The sequence below is a fragment of the Apaloderma vittatum genome, unplaced genomic scaffold (genome assembly GCF_000703405.1).
Source record: "Apaloderma vittatum isolate BGI_N311 unplaced genomic scaffold, ASM70340v1 scaffold5433, whole genome shotgun sequence".
Taxonomy (NCBI): domain Eukaryota; kingdom Metazoa; phylum Chordata; class Aves; order Trogoniformes; family Trogonidae; genus Apaloderma; species Apaloderma vittatum.
This window is the reverse complement of record NW_009707385.1, coordinates 1-23759: the sequence shown is the minus strand read 5'-3', so window position 1 is coordinate 23759 and position 23759 is coordinate 1. Positions and strand designations below refer to the sequence as shown.

The 23759-nt window shown below is 41.3% G+C and overlaps 1 protein-coding gene across 1 annotated transcript in view; it reads right to left on the bottom strand.

The window, feature by feature from the left end:
- ZNHIT6 (zinc finger, HIT-type containing 6) overlaps positions 1–22954 on the bottom strand; it is a gene marked incomplete at its 5' end in the record, with an annotated part of 32347 nt that extends 9393 nt beyond the window's left edge. Inside the window, 7 exons of the mRNA XM_009866164.1 lie at positions 11378–11458; positions 11975–12055; positions 12845–12913; positions 21703–21806; positions 22524–22609; positions 22693–22799; positions 22889–22954. Of these exons, the coding sequence (XP_009864466.1) occupies positions 11378–11458; positions 11975–12055; positions 12845–12913; positions 21703–21806; positions 22524–22609; positions 22693–22799; positions 22889–22954 (594 nt within the window). The remainder of the gene's footprint in view (positions 1–11377; positions 11459–11974; positions 12056–12844; positions 12914–21702; positions 21807–22523; positions 22610–22692; positions 22800–22888) is intronic.
- Positions 22955–23759: the final 805 nt, after the last annotated feature.

The window sequence follows — 23759 nt, the reverse complement described above, 5'->3', positions numbered from 1 at the left end:
GAAATCTAAGAACTGCTGAAAACTGAAGTGTAAAAAAAACCAACCTCCAAATCCAACCACAAAAACCTTCTCACAAACATGTTTCAGAGAGTTAAAACACCCTGGAAGAAAAAAAGTAATACCCAAGTGAAGACAGCAGGAACACCAATTGTCACCTACAGTATTTGGCACGATAGCAGACGTACTGAAAGATTTAATGGTTTATTCACTTTTACCCTAGAAACTACAAAACAGTTAATGGAGAGAAGAGATAAGCAAAGTAAGACTACATGTATGTCACAGCAGTAGCACAAAGGCTGTTCTTGTTTAAACCTCTTGAGAATGAGGTAATTGCACAAAGAGAAAAACAGGAGAAGTTGTTTAATGACAATCATGGAAAAATATAGGAATTGATGGCGAATCCCATAAAATGGGTAAGGCATCTGTTGCAACAATTTCGTGGACTGAGCATCAAGAGTTACGTGGCAAAAGGGCTCAGGATGCGCAATAATGATCCAAAGGCTAACTGAAGTACAGACTTCTTCATCTTCTAGTTATGGGAGAAAGCATGAGAAAGCAGAAGGAAAATGTGAAAAGAGCAAATGTCAGTTTCTTGGATTCAGCAGAAGTTTGTTCAGAGAATACAGAAGTAAAGTGATACCGAATTTCAAGAAAGCAAATACTTTCCCCAGCTCATAAAACACAGTGAAAAGAAGTAACAAAATACAGCAGCAAGTCAAGATGCTACAATCCAAGTGCACCGTGGCAATAGTCCTTTAACGACACAGGAATTCCCGTGCTTTGTGAAGCCAGGCAGCTTTACAAACTGCTTCAAAACTCAAGGTTCACAAACCTTTAGGTGGCATACAGCAGAAGTACCAAAAAGGGGGATGCCACCATCATGTAAGGCTACTATATGACTGAGATAACGAAACAAATCAGCCTAACGGGTTAATGAAGGCCTAAAGGGAGTACAAAATTTCACAAGAGAAAAGTTATTAAAAAGAGAGTGGGTTCACTACTGAAGATGAATGCCTGAAGTTTCAAAAACTGAAGAAATATTAGTGGCATCTTTAGTACCAGTGAGAGCCGTGGGTGGTTCCTCAAAAATGCAGAGAAGTCAAAATATGTCACTTGCAGCATTAATAAAATACTGGCATGATCAGGGAGAAAAAGCTAATGTCATGAATCTACTTTAAATACAGTACTCTGTGACACAGCCTCATGAAACATTACTGTAAATAAATTTAGAGGTGGGGGGTGTGCCAAGGAATACCAAAAGATGCAATTAAAACCTCTTAATAATTCAAATTCAGAAAAGGAAGAGGTCAAATCTCATTTGACAAATTAACATAAGCAAGCAGCGCACTGATAAAATAAACAGAAATATGAAACTGATGAGAAATTCGTCCTTGTAAATTGGCAATAATTTTGTTATTACACTTGGGTTAATGTAATGAACCTCCACTTCAGGAACGGAAAGAATTGATACTTCTGGATACCTGGACAACAAATTCTACCTTCCAAATTTAGCTCTCATGCAGATAGTCTGAATACCTCTAACACTGTGCTAAACGGCAGAAACAGAGCCACAAATTTATACTTATTTGCATGGGAATCACAGTGCCATAAACCTTCCATTGAGTGTTACTAATGCTTTATAACAAAAAGGAAAAGCTGTGAAACAAAGAAAACAAATCATTTCCTTGGCAAACAAGCAGGAAGGTCAATTCCCTCCTTGACGAGGTTGAAACAATCAGTCTTAGCTCATTTCCTTCAAGAAAGAGAAAAACACAGAGGGATTCCCCTTTGGCAGCATCAGAAGGAAATAACAGCTTTGCTCCTTCCTGACGGGAACGTGGAAAGGTTCTCCTCCACTCCCACCGATGGCTACGCTGACACACGTCACAGCGCTGCAGCTTCCGAGGGCAGCCTGTTGCTCCAACCGCCCGAAAACAAGTTTGTATCTTTGCTCCTCCAGCACCCCCACGCTGCCCGGTCCCCCAAACTGAGAAACTCAGCTAACTTCCAGTCACCACCTCACTTTGCCTTTTTCTTCCAAGGACCCAGCAGCAAACAGTTCCATTCCTTCAGAAAAATATTTTAACAGCAACCAGGACAGTAGAGTTAAGCCTTTTCACACATCTCACAGCACCCATGCTAGACCAGAATGGGACAAATGGTTTCAATATTATTTCTACTCTACAGCCCATTCTTACCAGCTCCTTCCTCCAGCCAACAGGCAATAGATTATTCAAAAGGGTTTTTTCCAACTACCATCTTTTCTTGGACTCTGTGCCCTGCCTTCTTGCCTTAAAGAATGCTTAGTGCATGCTACACAGTATAGTAACTTCCACGGAGGCATTTCCACACAATGCCCATGCTACATAGCACATGCACACAGGCAAGTTTCTCTCTGCTCCCTGGCAGAGGATGGCAGGCTGGAGCAAACTGCAAGATTTGTTCTTGAGACAGCCTTTCCTAGATGCACATTTCCTCAAGAAAGAGGAGAGAAAATCTGCCTGTGCATATGCTGGGTATGATGCTCCCATGCTTCAAGCCCAGTGATGATGCAGAAAAGGGCACAGTTTTCTTTATGGTTTAGAATTTGGGGTCTGCCTACCTGCTCTGCAAGCGTGAGGGGTCTGAAGGTCTTCGGATCTGCCAGTGATGCTTACAGAACACCACCAGATGACTAGACGGGACAAATCACCGGGTGAAGCCAACACTAACACTTTTACTGTTATCCTCCATCTCTTTACTTACTCACATATTGCTCTTCTCTAAGTGGTCGGGATCTAACTTGCAGAATTTTGGAGGAGAGTCCATAATTTCAAACAAATCTCTGTGTAACAGATGTCTCAGTCAGCAACTCTCTAGCTGGGAGACTCCAGAAACACTAATGCAATACCATTAATTACAAAACAGTTCATCCAAGAGAATTCAGTATGGGTTACAAAACGTCGGATTGTTATTTTAAAAAACAGGCGCCTACTGGTTCATAAAGGAATCCCTTTCAAGAAAAAAAATGAATGATTGCTCAAGATAGTAAGACAGACAAATTCTGGTTTCTTTTGGAATCATCCCAAAAATCTTCTCAAAGGTCAACTAACTGAAGTCAGACATCACATTTAGCTACGTGTGCTACAGATTCAGACCATACATACTTCTTAAACTCAGCAATAACTAGTTTTCTGCTTTCCATCTATGTTGTGTAATACAGGATTTCAGTGAGAAACGTAAGTAGATAGGAAAAGTGACTATCTTTTACAGTAAAAGCTGCGTATCCTGGCATCTGTTGCTCTGCATCACTTTTGTCAGCAGAGACCGATGTTCAGATAAAGGAGCAGCAAGTGAAAAATTACACCGAAATGGCTGCAGAAACAAAACTAGAAAGCCCAACACAACCTACAGGAAAACCTAACAAAGTATTCAGTCAGAAAAGCTGAAGTTTTAATTAAAAAAACCCACGAAACAAAATCCAGCACTCCGGGAAAAACCAGCAGCAAGTACTAATACACAGGAGCGCTGTGTTTCAGGAACAGGCTACGGACCGAATTCTATTTCCCCCGAACAGTACAAAATCGCCAGAGCCTGACTACAGTTGTGCAGCGAAGAAGGACCATTGTCAGCTCGCTCTCAGCTTTTGTAAAGCCGGCAGAGCTGCTTCTGTGCCAGCTGCTGCGAGCTAGAGAGGAGGAATGAATTGTACTGTCAATCTTCTGCTGGCACAGCTTAAAGCCAGCTTGGGGTCTGCTCCAGCTCATGCCAAGGCCGGCAGTTCAGCCAGGGATTTGTACCCTTAATTCCTGCCTCATGTATACCGCCTACTACACCAATGTGAAAAGAAATGGCTTCCTAAGAAGGACTGGAGAACCCTAAATAAACCACCCCATGCTTTTCGACATTTGCAGAAAATGCAGAGGAGGAAATAACGCTTGAAACGTGCCAACGCTAGCAAGTTTGTTTTGCTAGATGAAGTAGGTTTTCTGAAATGAGGTTGTAATACGGTGGTAAAAAGGACTGATCCATGCGCAACGCTAACAACAGTGAATTTTTAAAGCAATTGACTTATGCGTGCAAAAAAGAAAGCAAAGACTCTAAGCTCTGTTGGTTTTAGAACAAGTTATTCACAAATGATAATGCAGAGGAAATGTCCTAGGAAGATGGTAGGAAAAATTAAGGAAAACTCTATCAATATTTGAGGCTATCTATATTTAAATATAACAGGTTTTAAAAAAATTACTGACAAAACAGATATCTAATAGACATTTTTAATGACAAGAAAATAAATAACCCAATATAAGTATTACATTTAAAAATATTTGGTTCCATTACATTTATGTTATCCTTTGAATTCCAAGAGGATTTTCTAAAAGTCTGCCGGCATACTTGCACACAATAAAGCAAAAAACTTACTTTATCTTCCTAAACCTATTACTGTGACTACTGAGACCTACTAAAGCGATCTAACCCTTAGTTACTTAAAAACAATAGACTACAAAAGAAATCACTCTTTCAAGCGCAGAACTCAGTCATCCAAGGAAATAACTCTCATTTCTGCCAGCTAATCCTGAGACAGGAAAGTGCTCCAAAATTACTAACATCATCCAGCTTTCTGGGAAGCAACTGCGCTGGATCCGTCAATGCAAGCTAAGAGCTCACCACCAGAAAGCAACGGCATTTAGTAGAGATGAATCTCTAATACTTGTTTAGCACATTTTTTTCCCTGTGGCCCACAAGAATTAAGTGGTAAACATGCCAGTATTCTCATGTGCACCAGCCAATGTCACCACAAAGAGTAAGAAACCCCCTGATATTGGAACGAGGAAAAAAATGCTTTCGCTATTTTTGGCTTTCCGAGTGACTGAAGCATGAGCTGCGCCAGCGCTACCGACACAAACCCCACCGTTACGGCTGATTCTATACGCACCCGGGTATGGTGTGGCAGTTTTACCAGGGGAAAGCCAGAGGACACCGCCTGGTACTGCTCCGTGCTCCAGCTCCTCGGAGGATATGCTCCACTGAAAGCCGTGGGCTTTGCAGGGCTTTCAAGGCCAACCACACTATTTCAGCTCCTCGGAGGATATGCTCCACTGAAAGCTGTGGGCTTTGCAGGGCTTTCAAGGCCAACCAGACTATTCTCTAAGCACCTAAACATTCTGTCAGTGCCTGGGGATATCTCTAAATCCCCCAAAGTTTGCTACGACAACTTACTCTGAAACAATCTTCACGTAACATTCTGAAAATACTAACACGCAAAAAAGAAAATTACTCTACAAAAGATGTTTAAGAAAGCACTGTGGTTTTTGATTCCATTAAACTAAATGCATCTGATTAAATACAGGCAACTACCTAAGCTAGATTCATGTGAGATTTTACTGAACTCAGTAAAAGAGATATTCCGTTTGTGTGGTTTAACCTCATTAAGATTTATCTAATTAATTCTCTTAAATTAAAACACCTACTGTAAACCAAGTCTGTTGCAGTTATTTCTCTTCTAGAAACAAGATCATATATGATAAGGATGAGTAAATAACTTTTTCATTAAATACTTGTAGTTAGGAAAAAACCAATTCTGACCAGTAACTTAGAACAAACATCAAGGGTCTGTTTGATTTAGGAATTCTTTTTTTTTTTTTTCCCCTTACACAAAGCCTAATAAGGCAATTTTCAGGAAAATAAGAAGGTGTATTTCCCAAACCAGATTGTATAATTTGGCAGTTGCATCTTTCCCTTCTTTAGTGGAAAAAGCAATACTCTTACCATATGAAGTCACTTTGAAGCAATCCCAAATAAAGGACTGAAGACAGTCAGGACACTAATTTATCCTGAAGAAAGAAAAGACTGCTTTATGAAAGAATGTAGACTGTAAAAATCATCCAAGAGACTGCAGTTAAACCTTCCTTGGAACAGTTACAGCTGAGGAGAGAACGCACACCAACCATCAACTAATTATTGCGTAACAGGTTACAGAGGCAAGCACCAGCAAAAGGTGCTATAACCCATTACTATAACCTATTCAAATGCAGATTTTTTTTTCCAAATCAAGGCTTTAAAGGAAGAGAGTTGTGTAACACGCATTTTTTTCCTTCACGAGATTCCTTATAAAGATAAGTGCAGTTAATGAGAAGACTGTCAAGTGGTGCAGCAGTCAGAGCGTTACCGACCATTTGGTGACAAGTAGGGAGGAGAGGACAGGAGGAGACATTAGGTTTTAGGTTACTCCAGGTAACTGTACAGTGCTACCAACTAGACCAAAAGCAATTCTTAGAAGCTGGTTTTAAAGAAGACAGAAGTAAGAGCTTATCACAAAGTTCTCTGAGAAGTGTCAATGTTGGTAATAAAAGGCACCCAGCAAGAAGAAAGGAAGTACCCTGTAGTTTGGCAGCTATCCATGTATCTGCACACCTGTGGATTTATCCTGTTGCTTTCTGAAGTTCTGCAGAACTCCTGTGAGAAACCAGAAATCTGTACTGCACAGCTAATTTTTATTTGTGGAGGAAGAAAAAAAGAAAACCCAAAAAATTTAAAGCATTCTGCAAAGGACCTTCAAATTAAAAGGGCCATTTAATGTGAAACACAGAAGACCGCCAAAACTAAACCACAAACTCCTGTTTCATAAACAATTGCAGGAAATACTAAAATCCTTCTGTAACATACTTATCTTAAAACTCAAAGACTAACATTTTATAACCCATAATAATCCTACTCAGACGTTCTCTGAAACGCCATTGCACCTCCTCAATAATACGTAATTGTAACTGAAAATGATTTTTTTCAAAAGGCTCTGCTAAGCCTAAAACCAACATCCGATTCAACAGTGTACATTTACAGCCTCTCTATTATCTACTGCTTGTGCAGAAGGAATGTTTCTGGTGGGCACAGAGGACGTTTTGGATAACAAAACATTCATGTAGACTACACCAACCCTCCTCCTCCAGCCTGCCCGCAGGGTGACAGAAGAGGACTTTGCCACACAGGAACACACAGCCCAAAATCACGCAGAATGAGGGGGCACAGGGTGAGAAATGACTCTGAGCTGACAGTGGCACTCAAGGCTACACACACCAGCAGTTAACAGCTCCCCACTGTTACAGAAACATGAGAGCTCTGCCTACCCTCAGCTTTTTGCTCCACACTGCACCACCAGGCAGCAGCAAGTACTTCCACTGCAACTCCAGGTATCGATTTACGGAATAAGAACCACAGATCTCAAATTAATTTAATGGGAGAAGAAAATATTTTGTCTCTTTCTTAACTGTAATGCAACTACAGTAAAAATTTAAATTCCTTCACAGAGCCTTTGTCACAACAACTAAGCTGGCATAACTGTGCTGAGCGCGCCTGCTGGCAGAGACACAGTTTACGTCGACAAACAATGCTTTTCTGCTGACAGAGCAGTCCCATCATTTCAAACAAACTGTTCTTTTCTTTCAGAAGAGGAATTTTCTTCCAACGTGCTGCTTCCCTGACCTGCCTGCAGTACCACAGCTGGGCCTGCTCCACCAACTTAAATGAACAGATTCGCATAATTTCCAAGTGACGAATTGCATTTCTCAAGTCAAAATACTGGTCTACTTTAAATTTCTATGGCTCTCTTTAAACTTTAAATTCACTAAGTGGGATAAGTACCAATTACTGTAAATCTGACACAGTTGATTCTGGAAATAGAAATGAGGCTCAACCTTACCTTACCTTCACGAAAAAACATTCTCTCTCAGCAAATCTGTGAGCTGAGGAAGTGTTGCCCATATTTCAGAAGAGGAAAAGTAACAAAAGAAAGCGATGAGCACAAGAGATACTCCACTTTGATATTAAACTGCTTTCTTTTCCAAACCTTCCATGCAACTTATTCATTCTACTTTAAAGGATTAAAAGGTGAAGTTTACCTGCTACTGCAAAAGCAGTTTTCCCTTCTTTCGAAAAAAAGGAAATGTGAAAAACCAAGCACTAAAATACCAGGGAAAAATCCACCTGTGTATAAATGATTTTAAAAATACGAATGCCAATTGAAGATCATTGCTTGAGTACTGCCTTTCCAATCATGTACTGCAAGAAGAGGCAGAGAAGTAACACACTGAACGCGTTTTCAGATTTTGCTGCATTAACTTGAGTTAATTACTTGAGAAGGCAACAGTGACTGTTCATGCTCTGGGAACCTGTCCTAGGAAGAGCAGAAGAGTCTGCTCAAAATATTTTAAAAATGGGAAATTGTTTCTGATCTCATTCGCTGGAGTTGAGCTCTAAAAGTACCACATGTACAACCTCTATGGCTGAAGTGCCTGTGCTGAACTGCCCTTCTTGGAGCAAATTTTGTAGGAAGACGGACAAGTACTGAGCAAAGGCTGTCTGCCCAGGTGCTTCTGCAAGGACCTTTCCAGGACAGCTCACAATCCCTGCATTTCTAAGTCTCCGCCCTGAGCACCCAGAATTTGACTGTTCTCGAACTAAACGGAAATCAGTCCAGACATCTGTTTTTCAGAAATCTGTGTAAAGATCTGTTAAATCTCTACTGCTAGAGCCAGAAAGCACCAGTAGACTTAATTACCTGGACGAGCCTCACCTGGAACTTCCACCCACACTCCTCACCCAGAGGTCCAAGAATACACTAGACTGGACTATTTCAGTTGGAGGGCACCTACAGTGATCATCTAGTCTAACTGACCAGTTCAGGGCTGACCAAAAGTTTAAGTATGTTAACAAGGGCACTGTCCAAATGCCTCTTAAACACAGGCTTTTGGGCATCAATCGTTTCTCTAGGAAGCCCGTTCCAGTGGCTGACCACCCTCTTGGTAAAGAAACGCTTCCTAACATCCAGGCTAAACCTCCCCTTGTGCAGCTCCCAATCATTCCCATGCTCCTAACACTGGATGCCAGGAGAAAAGATCAGCATCTCCCTCTTAACTTCCCCTCCTCATGATGTTGCCCCTGAGCCCCTGATTCTCCAAAGTAGGCAAGTTCAAAGTCCTTAACTGCTGTCATAGAACATTCCTTCCAGCCTTCCGTTGCTCTTCTCTGGATGAATTCAAGGACTGTCACATCCTTCTTAAATTCCAGGGCCCAGAACTGCACACAGTGCTCAAGATGATGCTTCACCAATACCCAATGCAGCGGGATAATCCCCTCTTCTGAGCGGCTGGCCACGCGGTGCTGGGGTTTGCTCTCCTGGCTGCCAGGGCACAGGGCTGACTCCTCATTTACACTTGTGCCCAGCATTCCTCTGTCCTAGATGCAGAATCCAGCATTTCAACTTGTTACATTTCATAGCCCAGTGCTCCCATCTGTCTACATCCCTCTGCAAGGCCTCTTGTCCCTCCCAATTTGGTATCACCATCAAACTTGCTGAAGGTGCCACAGCCTACTCCTGCTTCTAGGTCGTTGATAAATACACTGAACAGAACTGGCCCTAGAACTGAGCCCCGAGCCACCAGCCAGATGTAGCCCCATTCACCGCCACCTTCTGAGCTCTGCCCTTCAGCCAGCTCTTCACCCAGAGCACCACAAATCTGCTCATTCCACGACTGGACAACTTGTCCAGCAGAGGCAGTACCAAAAGCCTTACTGAAGTCCAGAAAACTGCTTTCCCCTCATCCCCTGGGCAGGTGACCTGATCACAGAAGGATGCTGAATTAGTTCAACAGGATTTTCCTGTTGTGAACTCGTGCCGACAGTGCCTGATGATTGTGTTATTCTTTAAACGCCTTTCAATTGTGCTCACTATAATCTCTGCCATATTTTTTTCCAGAAACTGAGGTTAGACTAACAGGTCTGTGGTTCCTCGTAGTGCCCTTCTTGTAAATTGGAATCACATCGGCCAGCTTCCAGGCAGCAGGGACCTGCCCAGAATCCCAAGAGCTTTGGGAGGTGGTGAAGAGAAGTCCTGCCGTAACATCCGCCAGCTCCTGCAGTGCTCTGGGATGAATCCCACCAAGCACCATGGACTTGTGAACATTCGGCTGGTCCCCTCCAATTTCACCGTCCACAAATGGAAAGTCACTGTTCCCACACTCATAATCCTCTGACTCAGGGGACTGGAGCAGCCCAAGGTCTACCGATACTACCAAAGAATGAGGCAGAAAACCACAGTGAATGCCCCTGCTGCCTTTGCATCCCTATTAGTCAGATGATCAACAAGTATGGGTCCAAAGTTTTCTTTAGACCTCCTCTTACCACTAACATACTTGAAAAAGCCCTTCTTGTTATCTGAAACAACACTGCTCAGTTTCAACTCCAACTGAGCTTTGGCCTTTTGTGTCTTCTCCCTGCGTACATGACATACAGCGCTGTCATCTTCAGTTTTCCTTAAACCCAGTATGTTTCTAGTTGACAACTCTGATGGCAAATGTTACAACCATATTTCAAATAACAATTGCAAAAAAAAGATAAAAATAGAATAAAAGAAATTCCATCAAACCCATGAAAAGTTGGGCTTGAGTTTTGAAGTACGTTACATGTTTTTGAGTAATACTAGGAAAGAATACGGCGAAAACAGGAAGCTCAGTTACAAATAAAATTCTTTTAATATACCTTTTTCCCCCTTAGAAATACTATGGCATGCTTTAGGGAAGGATATTATTGGCATTTGTTACATTTGAAGAAAAGAATGTACTTTAAGAACCCTAACTAGGAATCACTGGTCAGCCACAATAAGCCATGATATTAAGCTGACACACATCCTTTTCAGTAACAATCACAACAGGGTGGAGTGTTCAAAATGGTATTTATACCAAGAAAAAAATAATTTTTTAAAGTTTAATTTCGAAGTTCAAGATTACTGTCTGTTCTGGAAACAAAGAAAACAATTCTGCACAAGTCTGATTCTGAAGACTTGAAAGCCCACACCCAAATATGCTCACATGAAGAGTGATGAGCTAGCAGCTTTCAGAAAAATGTGTTATTTCAAATGCTGAAATCAATGAATGGTGATAGGCATGGAATTTTTGCTGCAGTGATTAAAAAAGACAGCTCTTCCCAACTGCCACTTCTACTCTCTTGGGGAAGTTAACACATCCACAGAGGAATGATGTCTACATTCCTGCCGGTCAATACAGTAACCGAGCCTTTTAACACAAACCTGTCTTTGCTGCCGGAGCAGCTCAGGCAGAGGCACGCTAACTATTCACTGAGCTAGCTGCAGGTGCCCGAGCTTCTGAAATTGTCCAAGTATAAGTCAGTTGAACCTACTACTCGGTAACTGAAAAGAAATTTCAGAGCCGATCTATCAAAAGACAAAGAAATAACATTTTTGCAGAACCATTTTTAAAATGGCTGGTAATTACTCACTTAAATTTAATCCACGAGATTATGTAATCTCCATTTGCAATATTAAAGCCTAAGAAATTATTTATTTCTGCTGTTTTAACTAATAAGTCTACAAACTGAAGAACCATCTTACCTGACAGAGTTTTGTTTTCTGTTTTCTATTTTCATTAAAATTTGTACATCTGACTGAGGAGACACCGTATAGATTTTTAACCTGAAAAAAACCCAAGCAACAGAGACAAAGGAATAATGCTGTACGACTTTTTTTCGCTATCATTTGTAAGAGATTAATCTCTTTTGCATGTCAACAGCAAAAAGCAATATATTTCTTCATAAAGACAATAATTTGCCACAAACTAAGTATTTCCTATAAATGAGGGCTATAATTACTAGTATGTTTTTCTAATTACTCTAAAGAAAAGGTTCACTGTCACCCCCACTGAGATTAATTATGGTTACATTTTTTAGAATTAGTTGCTTTATTTGATCTTTACGCCACGAGACAATTTCTTAATCCTTTCCTGTTTTAAATCTGGTGGTTATACTCCAGGGTTAGTTGGCTGGTGAATGTTAGGACAGTTTTCAACGGAAGAATGAAAGATGTACGGCTGACTGGGAGCTCAGCTCTGCTTGCTGGCAGTGAAGCTAGTTTAAGCCATTTTTTCAGAACTGCTCTCTTCTTTTACGAGGGCATTACATGAACAAGGCAGGTAAGTTATTCAATACGCACCTTTGACAAACTACAGGATCTGACTCCGCTGGATCAATGTACGGCTTAAGGATATCAGCAAGCGTTTTATCGTCAGGCACCCTTTCACCAAAGATAAAAATCAAATACATAAGACAGGGTTCATCACGTACACAGAACTCTATTATCTGAGTCATTCTGAAGAAGGTGTATATTTGCACGCTACAGTGGCACAAGTGAGTAAGTTCATGGGAGGATGACAAATGTGTATCAATACAGCGTAGATAATTGACAGCTTTATCTGGGTTTCAACACTGGGACTTAATGGCATATACAAGGAGTAAACAGATGCCTATCTCCAGTTTCTAACCCTGCAGCAGAAACACGCTGTTCCTACAGCCCTAGAAGCGGATGAAGGAATACTTCTCATGCCCCTTCAGGCTAGGAAAGAGAGAGAAAGATTTGTCAACAAAAGCTTTTTTGTTGGCATTTGCAAAACGTCCTTTTGGGCTTCCCTACAAAGTAAACAATGCAACCGTTCCATGCTATATGAAGGTCAGCTCCCGCGCGCAAGAGAGGAGGGACGGCCAATCTTGCTGGACCCTGAGAACATCCCGTTAGGTGTACGGGATACTGCCATCACAGATACACAAGCTGCTCTGTTACGCAGAGAAAAGGACTAGCAATCAAACATTTTGCCAGATTTGAAAAGCCTGCTAGCTTTCAAAGGGGAAAGGACTACACGACTTAAAGTATCTATTAGAATTCAAATACCCTTTTAATTAAGACTAAAAATAACAATCGAGTTTATCTTGTATGACAGAAATAGATAGAACTGATCAAATTATTTTGCAGTTCAATTTCAGCAGACTAATTTAAACTTCATAAAAATCTGTTTTTCAAACTCCGTACCCTTTTAAAGTGTATTCAGCGTGACAGTGAGGAAATACGAGCTTCAAATGCCAGTAGAACTTTTTCTCTCTGAAAAGAAAAAGAAATGCATATTCTTAATGTTAGCTGCTGACTACTGCTTGTTTTTTCTATGATAAAGTTTAGTAGCCTACAGCATCAGTGCAGAAGAAAATACATAGTCAAGATTTCAAATGGCATTTTCAAACAGTACAAGGGGCATGCCAAGAAGGCGAGATATGCTTTGAAAGATGCAACGCTCCCAGATGCTGCTGAATTTCAAGTCCTCATGGGATGCAAATCTGCTCCTTACAAGTACAGGTAGGATATCACCAATTACCCATTCAACAGCATTTCACATTTTAAAAGGGAGTATCTTCCAGTTGACTTTCTATATATGTAGCTGCCCTTTAATTTCAGAACAGGAAACTGCTTTTCAGGATATTACCCAGGACAGCTTCTCAAACCTGTGCAACGATAACAGGCAGAACTCCCAGCTGATGTCAAGTTCTGCACAAAATAGGAAACTCGACTTCTCACAGCAGCCATGGCCTCAGTAGAATACGTGTTGTGGGTAGGAGGGCAGCTATATTTTGGCATAACACTAGTAACAAAAGTTAGAAAGAATAAATGCTTTACAGAGACATGAGGAAGCTTTTGGTAGAGATCAAAATTGATGTAATATTCCTTTCTCCAGTCTCTTAATTTAAAGACTCATCTTCCCTTTCCAGCTAGCATAATTAATACTTGAGAATAGCAGCTACTGAAACACGGTTCCAGTGCAATATCATGTTAAAAAAGGCAGTATTACCTACAGGGTACTTCAGTAGATTAGGAAGTCTCTTTTTGCCTTTTTACTCATCTGCAGAAATGCTGCACAAGTCAATACTGACTTCAGACATTTTTCCTCTCATTGCTCCAAATTCACCCATTTGGTGTGTTGAGTTCAACAATATTTTTCTAGAAGACCCTCCTAAGAAAAGGCACAGTCTAAAGGGCAGGTGCGTGGCCCTTTGCTCTGGTTTTACACTCATGACAAACAGCCAAGATTTGGAAGAGGAAAGAGGGAACTACAAGCACCTAAAAACCAGAGGCTAGACATAGGAATGTCTAATGGTACTCCCTGCCCTCCCCCCTGCCTTTTTACTTTTTTTTTTAATTTAAAATACCCACTACTTAAGACTTATGGATCACTACAGGATAATCACCATCGGTTATACAAAGATTCTGGAACTACAATTAAAAGTAAACACAGCGTTGTTCCAACATGTTGTTTCATTTGTTTACCATGGAGTTGAAACTTTATCCAGCAGGTTCTAGCTGCAGCCACAAGTGTACATGCGTCCCGTAGCAAACCAGTAAACTCAGCTGCTAAGTTCAATTAATTATCATACCAATGTTTAAATAGAAACAATTTTTATAAAGTGCTCATCAAATAAATACTCATTCCCTTACCTAGTTATTTCTGGGAGAAATCTGAGCTATCGAGCTGAACTGTACTTCTATACTCCCTGCAGTGTAAGTAAGATCAGAAGAGCAGGCAAGAACCCTGGAGTCCCAAGGAGCTTAATAAGAATAAAAAGAACTAATAAAGGCCAAGGTCCTCAAGGCAACACGTGACCCTGCAGAGCTGTGCAGCACACCTGGTGATTCTCTCCCTCGATCTGCTCATGGTTTTTAAAGCTGAGAATGAGAGAGCCTTCCTGAACTGTGAGGGTGAATTCAAAGCACATCAAGTCTGAAAGAGGGAAGAAGACTGTATGACCAGAGCTGAAGAATAACGCAGGAAACACTGTTAATTACACAGCATATAAACCCCAAAGTTGACACACTATCTTGCCTTGTGAATTTTATGCTATTTTGCTATTTGGTATGATACTGTCTTAAACTACCAAACTGAAGAGGGTTTTGAAAAAACTCAAAATCAGTGAGTGGAATTTTAGGTTTTCTGCAAAACACGTGAAACAAGGTTTTGCAGTTCTTCACCTTGACAGCTGAAGGAAGAAGCATCAAAGCCACCATACACATAGGGCGAAGTGGAGTATCCATACGGTTACGGAATCAGTTCAACTGACTTGCAATTAACAAGCTTGCGATTCCTCCGGCATTTAAAATGCCATTGTATTAATTCAAAGCACTTTCCCAAGAAGACTTTGCTAAAAGCTAGTAATCCTTAGACAAAGAAATGGGGTCACCATCACTAGCTTTAGAAAATACTCATGATGGGCACAATTATTAAAATACTAGCAAGGACTGTTCAGATGAGGTTTTTGTTATATGTTATCAACTAAAATGAGACTTTCCAGCAGTTTTTCATTTAGCTCATCATCTTCCACAATTTTTCAAACAGGCCATGTTTATCTACTCCTAAGTGACCAACCCTTATTGTGATAGGGACTTACTTTCTGTCAAAACTTTTAGTCAATACAGCCAAACAACTGGAGTAGTGCAGATCTTCCTCTCCCAAGTGGCAACAGACAAATCGTGACACAGCTCACAGAAATCTGTATGTGGCCGTCTCTAACAGAGGCACTTGGATAAGAAATGTTCCAGAAGTACTTCTAGCTATGTGCTGCTACCTGTTGTTAGGAATACTCTTGGTGTGTCTGCAGAAACGGTGGTCACACAGCACATTCTGATTTCACAAGCAAGACCAGTTCCCTGTGGGCTCACTGAGGCAGACTCAGCTCATCACTGCAGCTGTAAAGGCAGCTTAAGAGGGTTCTTTTCAGACTTTCACCCTTCCTCCCCGTTCCAGGCACAATCTAGCCTATAGAACAGTGCACAGAATAAGCTATAGAGCAGGGATTTTGAACACTCAGGTTAAAAAGATCATCCTCTGTCAAAATGTTTCCCTTTGGAAAAACAGAAACGTTGATTTTTTCAGTATGTTAATGTTGGAACTGCAGTTACTTTACCTCTCTTCAAAGCACTTCTGCCTGAAAGTAAAGGGCAAGCAAAAAGAGAAAAGCTAGCCTAAGAACCGGGTAGGAGGAGGCAAGGAAAAAGGCAGCTTAGAACTGGAATAGCCTCATACTCTTCACCGTTCAATGAGGTCTTGAAAAACGACCCGTTGGATGCCTGGTATTAAACTCTGCCCAGCTAGAGAAACTGATGTCAACCGTAGATGCTATCAACGCTGCTTCACAACAAGTTCTGATTAAAATTATATATCCTGGCTCTAGATCTCACTGACTTCATTTTCCATTAGGACTCACTGGGATAGTATTTCCTTCAAATACAACTGACATATACTATGTTCATTTTCTAAATGAGAATGCTTAATTGAGTAAGTCATCTGCAGTTGAGCAACAGCTCAGTGCTGCTCCACACCGCTGGGCTGCCATGGAACACAGCTCCACGCTTTTCTTGACTACCAAGGCACTGACCATAAAACTGCCAAATGGCAGAGATCTGGATGAGGCACAAGCACATCGTTGATGTCAGTAAAAGCAGCATCATAGCCCATCCCTGCACTGCTTGGCTTCACATCCTATTTTTGGCTACTTCTGAAGCACAGTAGTTGATCAGAGGGAAAAGGGGAGCCAAGCACCTCTTCCCCTGTGTGAGATGCGGCTGGAAATTACGTTCAGAACTGCACAGGCTGTTCTGCAATTACTGTTCTTCTAAACAAAGTCTCCATTCCACTTCTAAAACTCCCCCCAAATTATTTTTTTCACTTTCATCTGTAGCTTTCACAGAGCTACACGTAAATGATTATTACATTTTTCACAGCAGCAACTGAAAGATTTTTATTTCTGTTACAGAGACAGCAGCAAGTATAAACAAAGTGGCTGTTACCTCCCGCTAGCTCTCAGGACAACTGCAAAAATCCTCACCGTCATTTACAGTTCATGCAGTACCTAGAAAGATGCTCCAAGTACTGCGTGTGTGGGCAGTACAGCTGCTGGGAATTAAAGGAGAGATCTACACGGGATTCTGGGACTTGGACATACCAGTTAAGTGCCCTGGCAGATTTTTACAAGTGTCCAATGTTTACGTATTTCTTAAAACATTTATGAAATATCTCATAAAGCTTAACTTTCTTACCCAGGCTTCCTCTGAAAGGTCAATTTTGCCTAGATTGCAGTAGAAGGTTTCACACCTTTTAAACACGTGTGGGTATATAGATGCAAAATAAAACGTATTTTGACAAAAAATTCCAAATTCACCACATCTCAGGATACCAACTGCAGTTCTGGCTCTGCAGAAGTACTTCATTGCTAGCCTGTCAAAGACAGCAATACACTGATGATTTTGTTTCTACTTAGCAACTAATTCTCTTTAAATGTTTTAAAAATAGCATGCACGACATCTTACATCAAAGCACAAATACTGTAATACCGTACTATTTCCTGTCCACGTTACTTTGAATTTATAAAAGAGATGAAAAAGACATAAAGAAGTTTAATGAAGGATCAGTTACTCTTTTATTTGACAATATCCAGCACTCTCACCTAATTCACTGAATTGCAATACTGGGCACTCAGTATCCACATCTTTGGATAACGCATTTTCTCAGCTTTCTTAAGTAATGAGGATTCAGCCCAAATAAGAGATTACAGTCTCTTGTGGACTATAAAATTAAATTAAATTAAATTAAATTAAGAGAACATACAGAGGTGTGCTGATTTCATCCTCCATGCCCCCCCCAAACTCTCTGTTCCTAGGGTCAAACTGACTTTCCTGCACTTCTAACAACAGCACACAAAAGAGGATGTTTCTGTTTTCCTGAAACTTCATGAAGCTAATTCCTGGGTTTGATGTATAAAGACTAAACCTGAAATATTTCTATTGTAAGTTCATATGTCTCCTAGTTACAGTAAACAGCAAGACAATCAATGAAGAAACTGTGGTGAATTTCCTTTGTAACATGTGGTCTTCTAACAAAGGGCCTCCCAACAGCAGGAGATGTTCCTGACCACACGTGTTGCAATAATCAAACATACCAGGCTTGAACGGAGAGTCCTGTGTAAATCAAAGGGACACGGTCATGGCAGAGGAACCCAAGCTATAATAATCTTCAAAGAATCAAACTACTATCCTCTTCTACAAACAAACAAAATTACCATCAGTTTCACTATGAGAATTAAACATTTCAGTTGCTAAATTTAAAAAAAAATAACCAGAAACTGAAAGAGTTCTCAGGTATAGAACTCGGTCTGCACCCATCTTCACATGGGGATGTTCTGAAAAACTACTGATTTACTGAAATGTATGAACAACTTGCTCCTTGATCCCTCCAGAACAGTATTTCCTTTGCCTGGAAACTTAACTTTTGTAGGTGCTAGGAAGAAAGCAAAACTAGGTACTAAGTAACAACTAAATTCAAGTTTAACAGCTCCAGCAGTGTAATTTTACCTCAAAACCCATCTCAGCTAACTCCTCGGTAAATTCTCAAGATCAGGAACACTTCGAACAATAAACTTTAATTATCCCTATCCAGCTAAAGATTAGAGTTGACATTTTAGGGCTTTCGGGTCTACCTCAAAGTAGCTTCTGTAACACTAGTGATTTCTTAACTGATGCTGATCCCAAATCTCCACACTACACTTCATTCTGAGCATTAAATCAATGAAAAGAGATAATGAAAAAGATTCCTTCTGCTCCTAGGACTTGTAGCCCTTTGGCTCCTCTTGGTGGGGAGGAGAGGTAAGAAGGATTTTGCCTGGGAGTGCTGCGAAGGGAGCTGGGAAGGAGCTGGGTGGAGATGCCTGTGACAGTGGAAGCATCATGGAGCGTGGAGGATGGGAGCAGGGGGCAGCCCAGGCTGCTGAGGTGAGGGAGCTGCACTGTCCCATTTCAGCAGCTCACTGCTGTCACCATCTCCTGCCAGGGAACCAGGAGCCACGGAGCTGCAAGCTCCCTCCTCTCCTCCCATCTGACTTGCTGGCTGGAGTTCCCCGGCTGCTGCCCCAGACCTCACCCCAACCTGGTCACATTCTCCACCCGGTTCCCAAAGGCTCCCTGTCCCAGCAGGCTACCTCCACTCCATGGCAGCGTGTGTTCAGACAGCTATCACTTGTGTTGGGAAATACGGGCATGGCTGGAAAGGTAGGGTGAGGGAGCACAGTAAAAATAACTTGTGGATAAGGTGTCCTAAACCATCTCTAAGTCTTATGTCCCATGAGTTCACAATCTGGGCTCAGACTCTACTTTCTAATGACCTTCCATTATCTAGACATTTGTTATTACAAGTTAGTCTAATCCATGTGCTGCCCAGCATTGGCACATATCCTTTCCCAACACCGAATTTAGCAAACAAACTAATGAAAACCAGGAAACGAAGAGTCTGGTTAACACGTCCAGTCAACCACCAACTTGTCCTCCAGAGCTGGCAGGGGCAGGGGATGACACAAGACACATCTTGTACTTCCTAGCTCTGCATTTCTCTCATTCCTGCCGTGCACAGTCTAACGGCTTGGCTTGCATGGGGAACATGAAGAACAGGACAGGAGAGAAAACTCTTGGCTTTCCATAGACAAATGCTGAGCAGCCTCCAAACTGCAGTCTCTGGAGCAATCCCTCTATAACCTTGACTGACAAACAGTACGGGATGGGGTTCAGATCTACAGAAGAGCAGACATACCAGACCCTGACCACCATCAGGTGTTAAACTTAGACAACTATCTGCACCGCACTATTTGAATGCAGTACTCAGCAAAATATTATGGGTATCATGAAGTCACATGAGATAGGTGTTAAATGATTGATACTCACTCCTTTGGTCAAACCTCAAGTTTGATTCCTCAGCAACCCATTTAAGGAGAGAAAGCAAAACAAGCCAATTCAAAAAAACCCAAACCAACAACCAACCTATACCAAAGATCATTTTTTAATCTGCACCACTGAATTCAAACAGCCCATTGCTGCATCAATAACAGCAGCAGCAAAAGAGGAAACGTGTCCTTTGTGCAGCACTCCCTGAGCATATTCCATAGCCTTGGACGAGCATATTCCATACTCTTGGACAGCAGTTACAGGAAAGAGACAGTTATTTCCTATCCTCTCAAGAACAGAGAACGCTATCATGTTCTTTCTGATGGGATGTGAAAGTCCCAGAAAGGCTAGAGTTACCAAAAAACTACACAAGGACATTATGATTGATAAAAACAGGAAGGCATTCTCCCAGACAGCCTGTGAATATTTCCATGCCTATCTGCCAATAAGTCACCTTCCTTGCTCTATCCTTTTAGTTTTTAGATGTGCTTCTGTTAAACATAAAGTGCACGACGTGGTGAATGTGTAATCTGCTCAAAGCTTAATTTGTTTCCAATGCAAGTTACACTTCAGTATGTACCAAAAGAGGCTTTCTAGTGAGGAAGATCCGGAAAACATGGCACTTGAAGGCAAATTTCTGTCAGCAGAGCATTGTACCAGGCCCACGATCTTCCCAGTAGTGTCAAATCTCCCTTTGCCTTTTCTGTTCCTATCCTTCTTTTCATTACCGATCCCAGTATCCCTGGGCTTTCTGCACTTGCTCCCTCTCTTAAAAGACTAGTCCTTGCACCCAACTCCATCAGGGTGTTCCTGTTGTTCTATCCACAGCACAAAGGAAACTCCCCAGTAAAGTTAAACTCGGCTCTAAGGCTGAGATACTTTAACAGCATGAGACCAGCACACGGTAACTCTGAAAGGCGGAGATTGTGGCCATGGAAAAGAACGTCAGTGCAGAGGCCAAGAGCTTTGCTCGAATGACTAACACCTGAAAGGTTTGGGGCTGTTCTGAGGGGAGAACCTCAGTGACATGTACATTTGGGATAGAAGGAGGAGAAAATGCCCCAGATGCCCCTTCTTTCTATTGGCCCACCCTGGGTTTTCTTGAGCAGAAGCAGTAAATCACGTAACCTTAAGCGGTTACACTTCTACATCTATTTTATGCCTTACGTCCTGCTAAAAACTACGAAATTGAGAAAACCAACAACCTATTCTCCAGAACAGAAGAGACGATACAGGCAAGGCCATTGAGCAGTTTTTCAGGTTATTACTTTGTCAGAGAGAGACACCTGGTGGCTACTCAGTGCCCTGCCCCTGGCCCCTCACACTGCGCTGACATCTCAGGAGGGAGGATAAAGCCTCCTGAAAGCAGAACTTGCCACCAAAATCGAGCCCATGACATAAACAAGCAAAGGAGCCATCAGGGGCAGCTGGCACAGCTGAGTACCGTGAGAAGCTCACAAGGCATTTATATTTGCTGCCAGCAGACCATCGAGCTGCACCCCAGACCCTTTTCCTGCCACAACGAAATACTTTGTAATTTTTTTTAATTTTTACTGCAGAAATACTTTGAAACACAAACTCAGAGAAAACCCACAGAGTGGATACAAGGAAGAACATACATTGTCGTCTCAGCCTTTTTACCCAAATTTTTATCTGTCTGCACTAAGCTGTGCCACATCCATCATCCACATCCTCCAGCACAACAACTTCTCACACTCTGCATGCAACAAAGGTAACTGTATTTGAAGCGCCGCTTCAGACTTAGTCAGCCTTTTCAGAGAGGGATTTCTGCAATCATTCTATGTCTATCCTCTATCATACACCTTTGAAGAAGTGTTTTCTGTTACCAGCAAACTCAATACTAACGAAAAGAGGGAAAAATCACATCACAACAGCACTAACTCTTCCTCCTGTTACTCACCACTGGTATTTTTCAAAATAAAGCATGAGTTGCATAAGCTGTTAAACTGAGCTCAAAAAGCGCCAAAAATGAAAACCTGCAGCATGTAATATTAATCTAGATAACTTTTGTACAAAATCATGCATCTAAGAGATTTTAAAAGCAAGGATTCTGGTATGAATCCAGATCATTATGCATTCAGTGAAAAAATACTGCTGACTGTAAGCAGCTAAAGACTCACAGGCAATTGAAGGTGGTTGAATTTTCTCTTCTTTTTGTAAATCCAACCGGCAGCGTTCTCAGGTCAATATCACACCTTCGAGCTTTGTTTCTCAATGTATATAACTAGCAAAAAATAAAACCTTTTTTAAAATTTCTATAATAATGATATAGTCAAAACCTGAAAGTCAAACAATAAGAGAGTAATGCTGACAGGAATGACAGTAAAATTGTAGAAAAGTACTTAATGAAGTACTTTCTTTGACTTCTTAAACAAAAAATCATAATGAAGGAAAAACTTTATTAAAGTCAGGCTAGAAACTACCTGAAACTTTTTCAGGTGAAGTTTTCCATGGTTAAAACCAACATGCCAGTGAGCTCTTTACAACAGAAGTGTTTTAACTGCCTTGAAAGTAACAGACAACCATTATGAGTGTAATACCATCCACAGAGCTGATTTCTGGGCTTCAACCCTGCTAGCAGAAGCGATGTACATGCACCATCTCAGCCACTCTGACAAACCTGGATGTGAAGGTAGAACTAAAGACATCATCCCATGGATGTGCCTAATACTGCACCCTAAAACCTGCCACCTGTGTAGCATCTCACCATCTTCAGTGCATGTTTTTCAGGATATCAGTGACAGGTGCACACACACACACTGAGCATGACTTCAGCCAGAAAGAAAGCTGGAGTCTTCTGAATTTACTTTGTCACCAACATGAGTTCTCTCCAACTGACTTGAGAGCTATATTTAAAGATATCTTCACAAGACTGGAAAACAGCATGGCCCTGATGCCTTTCCCTATTTCCAACAGATCAAGCTGCTAACATAAAACTTACAAGTTTTTTTGCTGTTGGACTGTGCATGGTAGAAAGTCGAGCAGCAGCATCAGCTGTCCTTCCTACATCTTCCAGGAAACGATAATCTGAAGGCAAACAAAAATAGAATAATGAAAAACGTAGCACTAACCTAGTAAAACCAACTAATTTTAATATGCACAAGTCTTACCACTCAAAAGGTTCAAGTCAGTAAATTCATTTACAGAGACAAACGCTGTCTTATCCCTGACGCCGTTACAGCTCAGTGCAAGCTTATGCTTCTTTACACATAATAGACTGAAACAACAAAATGAAAGACATTAACAGGCCACATTCAGCACAAGTGAGGAAAAAAACCAAAACAGTTCAATTCAGATAATAGATACCTGCACGAATACTTCATGCATCGTGGACATCTGTACTTAGCTTCCTCTTTGCTACAGGATTCACATCTGAAAGAAGTAATAAGTACCTCTTAACAAAACATCATCTTTGAGCCTGACTGGCCTGGGAAGGCGTCCACTCAACAATCAGGCAATACACCATCAGCATTTTCAGGAAAAGTTATCTGAACCTTGGAAGCTGACAGGCTGGACTAGATGACCTTTAAAAGCCCCTTCCAACCCAAAATGTTCTACGATTCTATAAAAGAGAAAATACAAATACCTTGAATTAGATAAGGTGGCACACAAAATAATGCAAGCTATGGGGAATACTCCCAAAGCCATACAAGGGTCTTATCTATATTAAAACACAGCACAGATGGTTGAAAGAGAAAAAAACACACGCTAATAGCAGAGCTAGAAGCACAGAAAGGCAGTGTAAGTTTAGGTTTTGGGGCCTAGTCGTATGAGTGTTTTTCTCCATTTACACCACCTGTGAGGTGCATCACGCTGTGATGGCTTATACTGCCCCCCGCTTTAGGCCAGTGGAAAAATAAATGCTGAGGATTTATACCAAAACGTGAACACTGCATCCCAATTCTTCAAAAAGAACAAACATGAGAGTATCATCAGCAGAACTTCTTCTGCCAGCAGCGCAAACCCCAGAGGCCGGGCACCACTCCGGCACAGCATGAGCTTCATGAACATCCATTAGAAATATTGCCTCACCAAAAAAAAGGCCTCCACAAATACAACCTTCTACTTTTCAGCCAGGCTATTTTAACAGGTGTTTCCCCTATTCTTAGGGAAAAGTTGTTGATTTATTAACTGAAACTTTTCATTTAACTCCGACAAAAGGGGATGGGAAACAAAC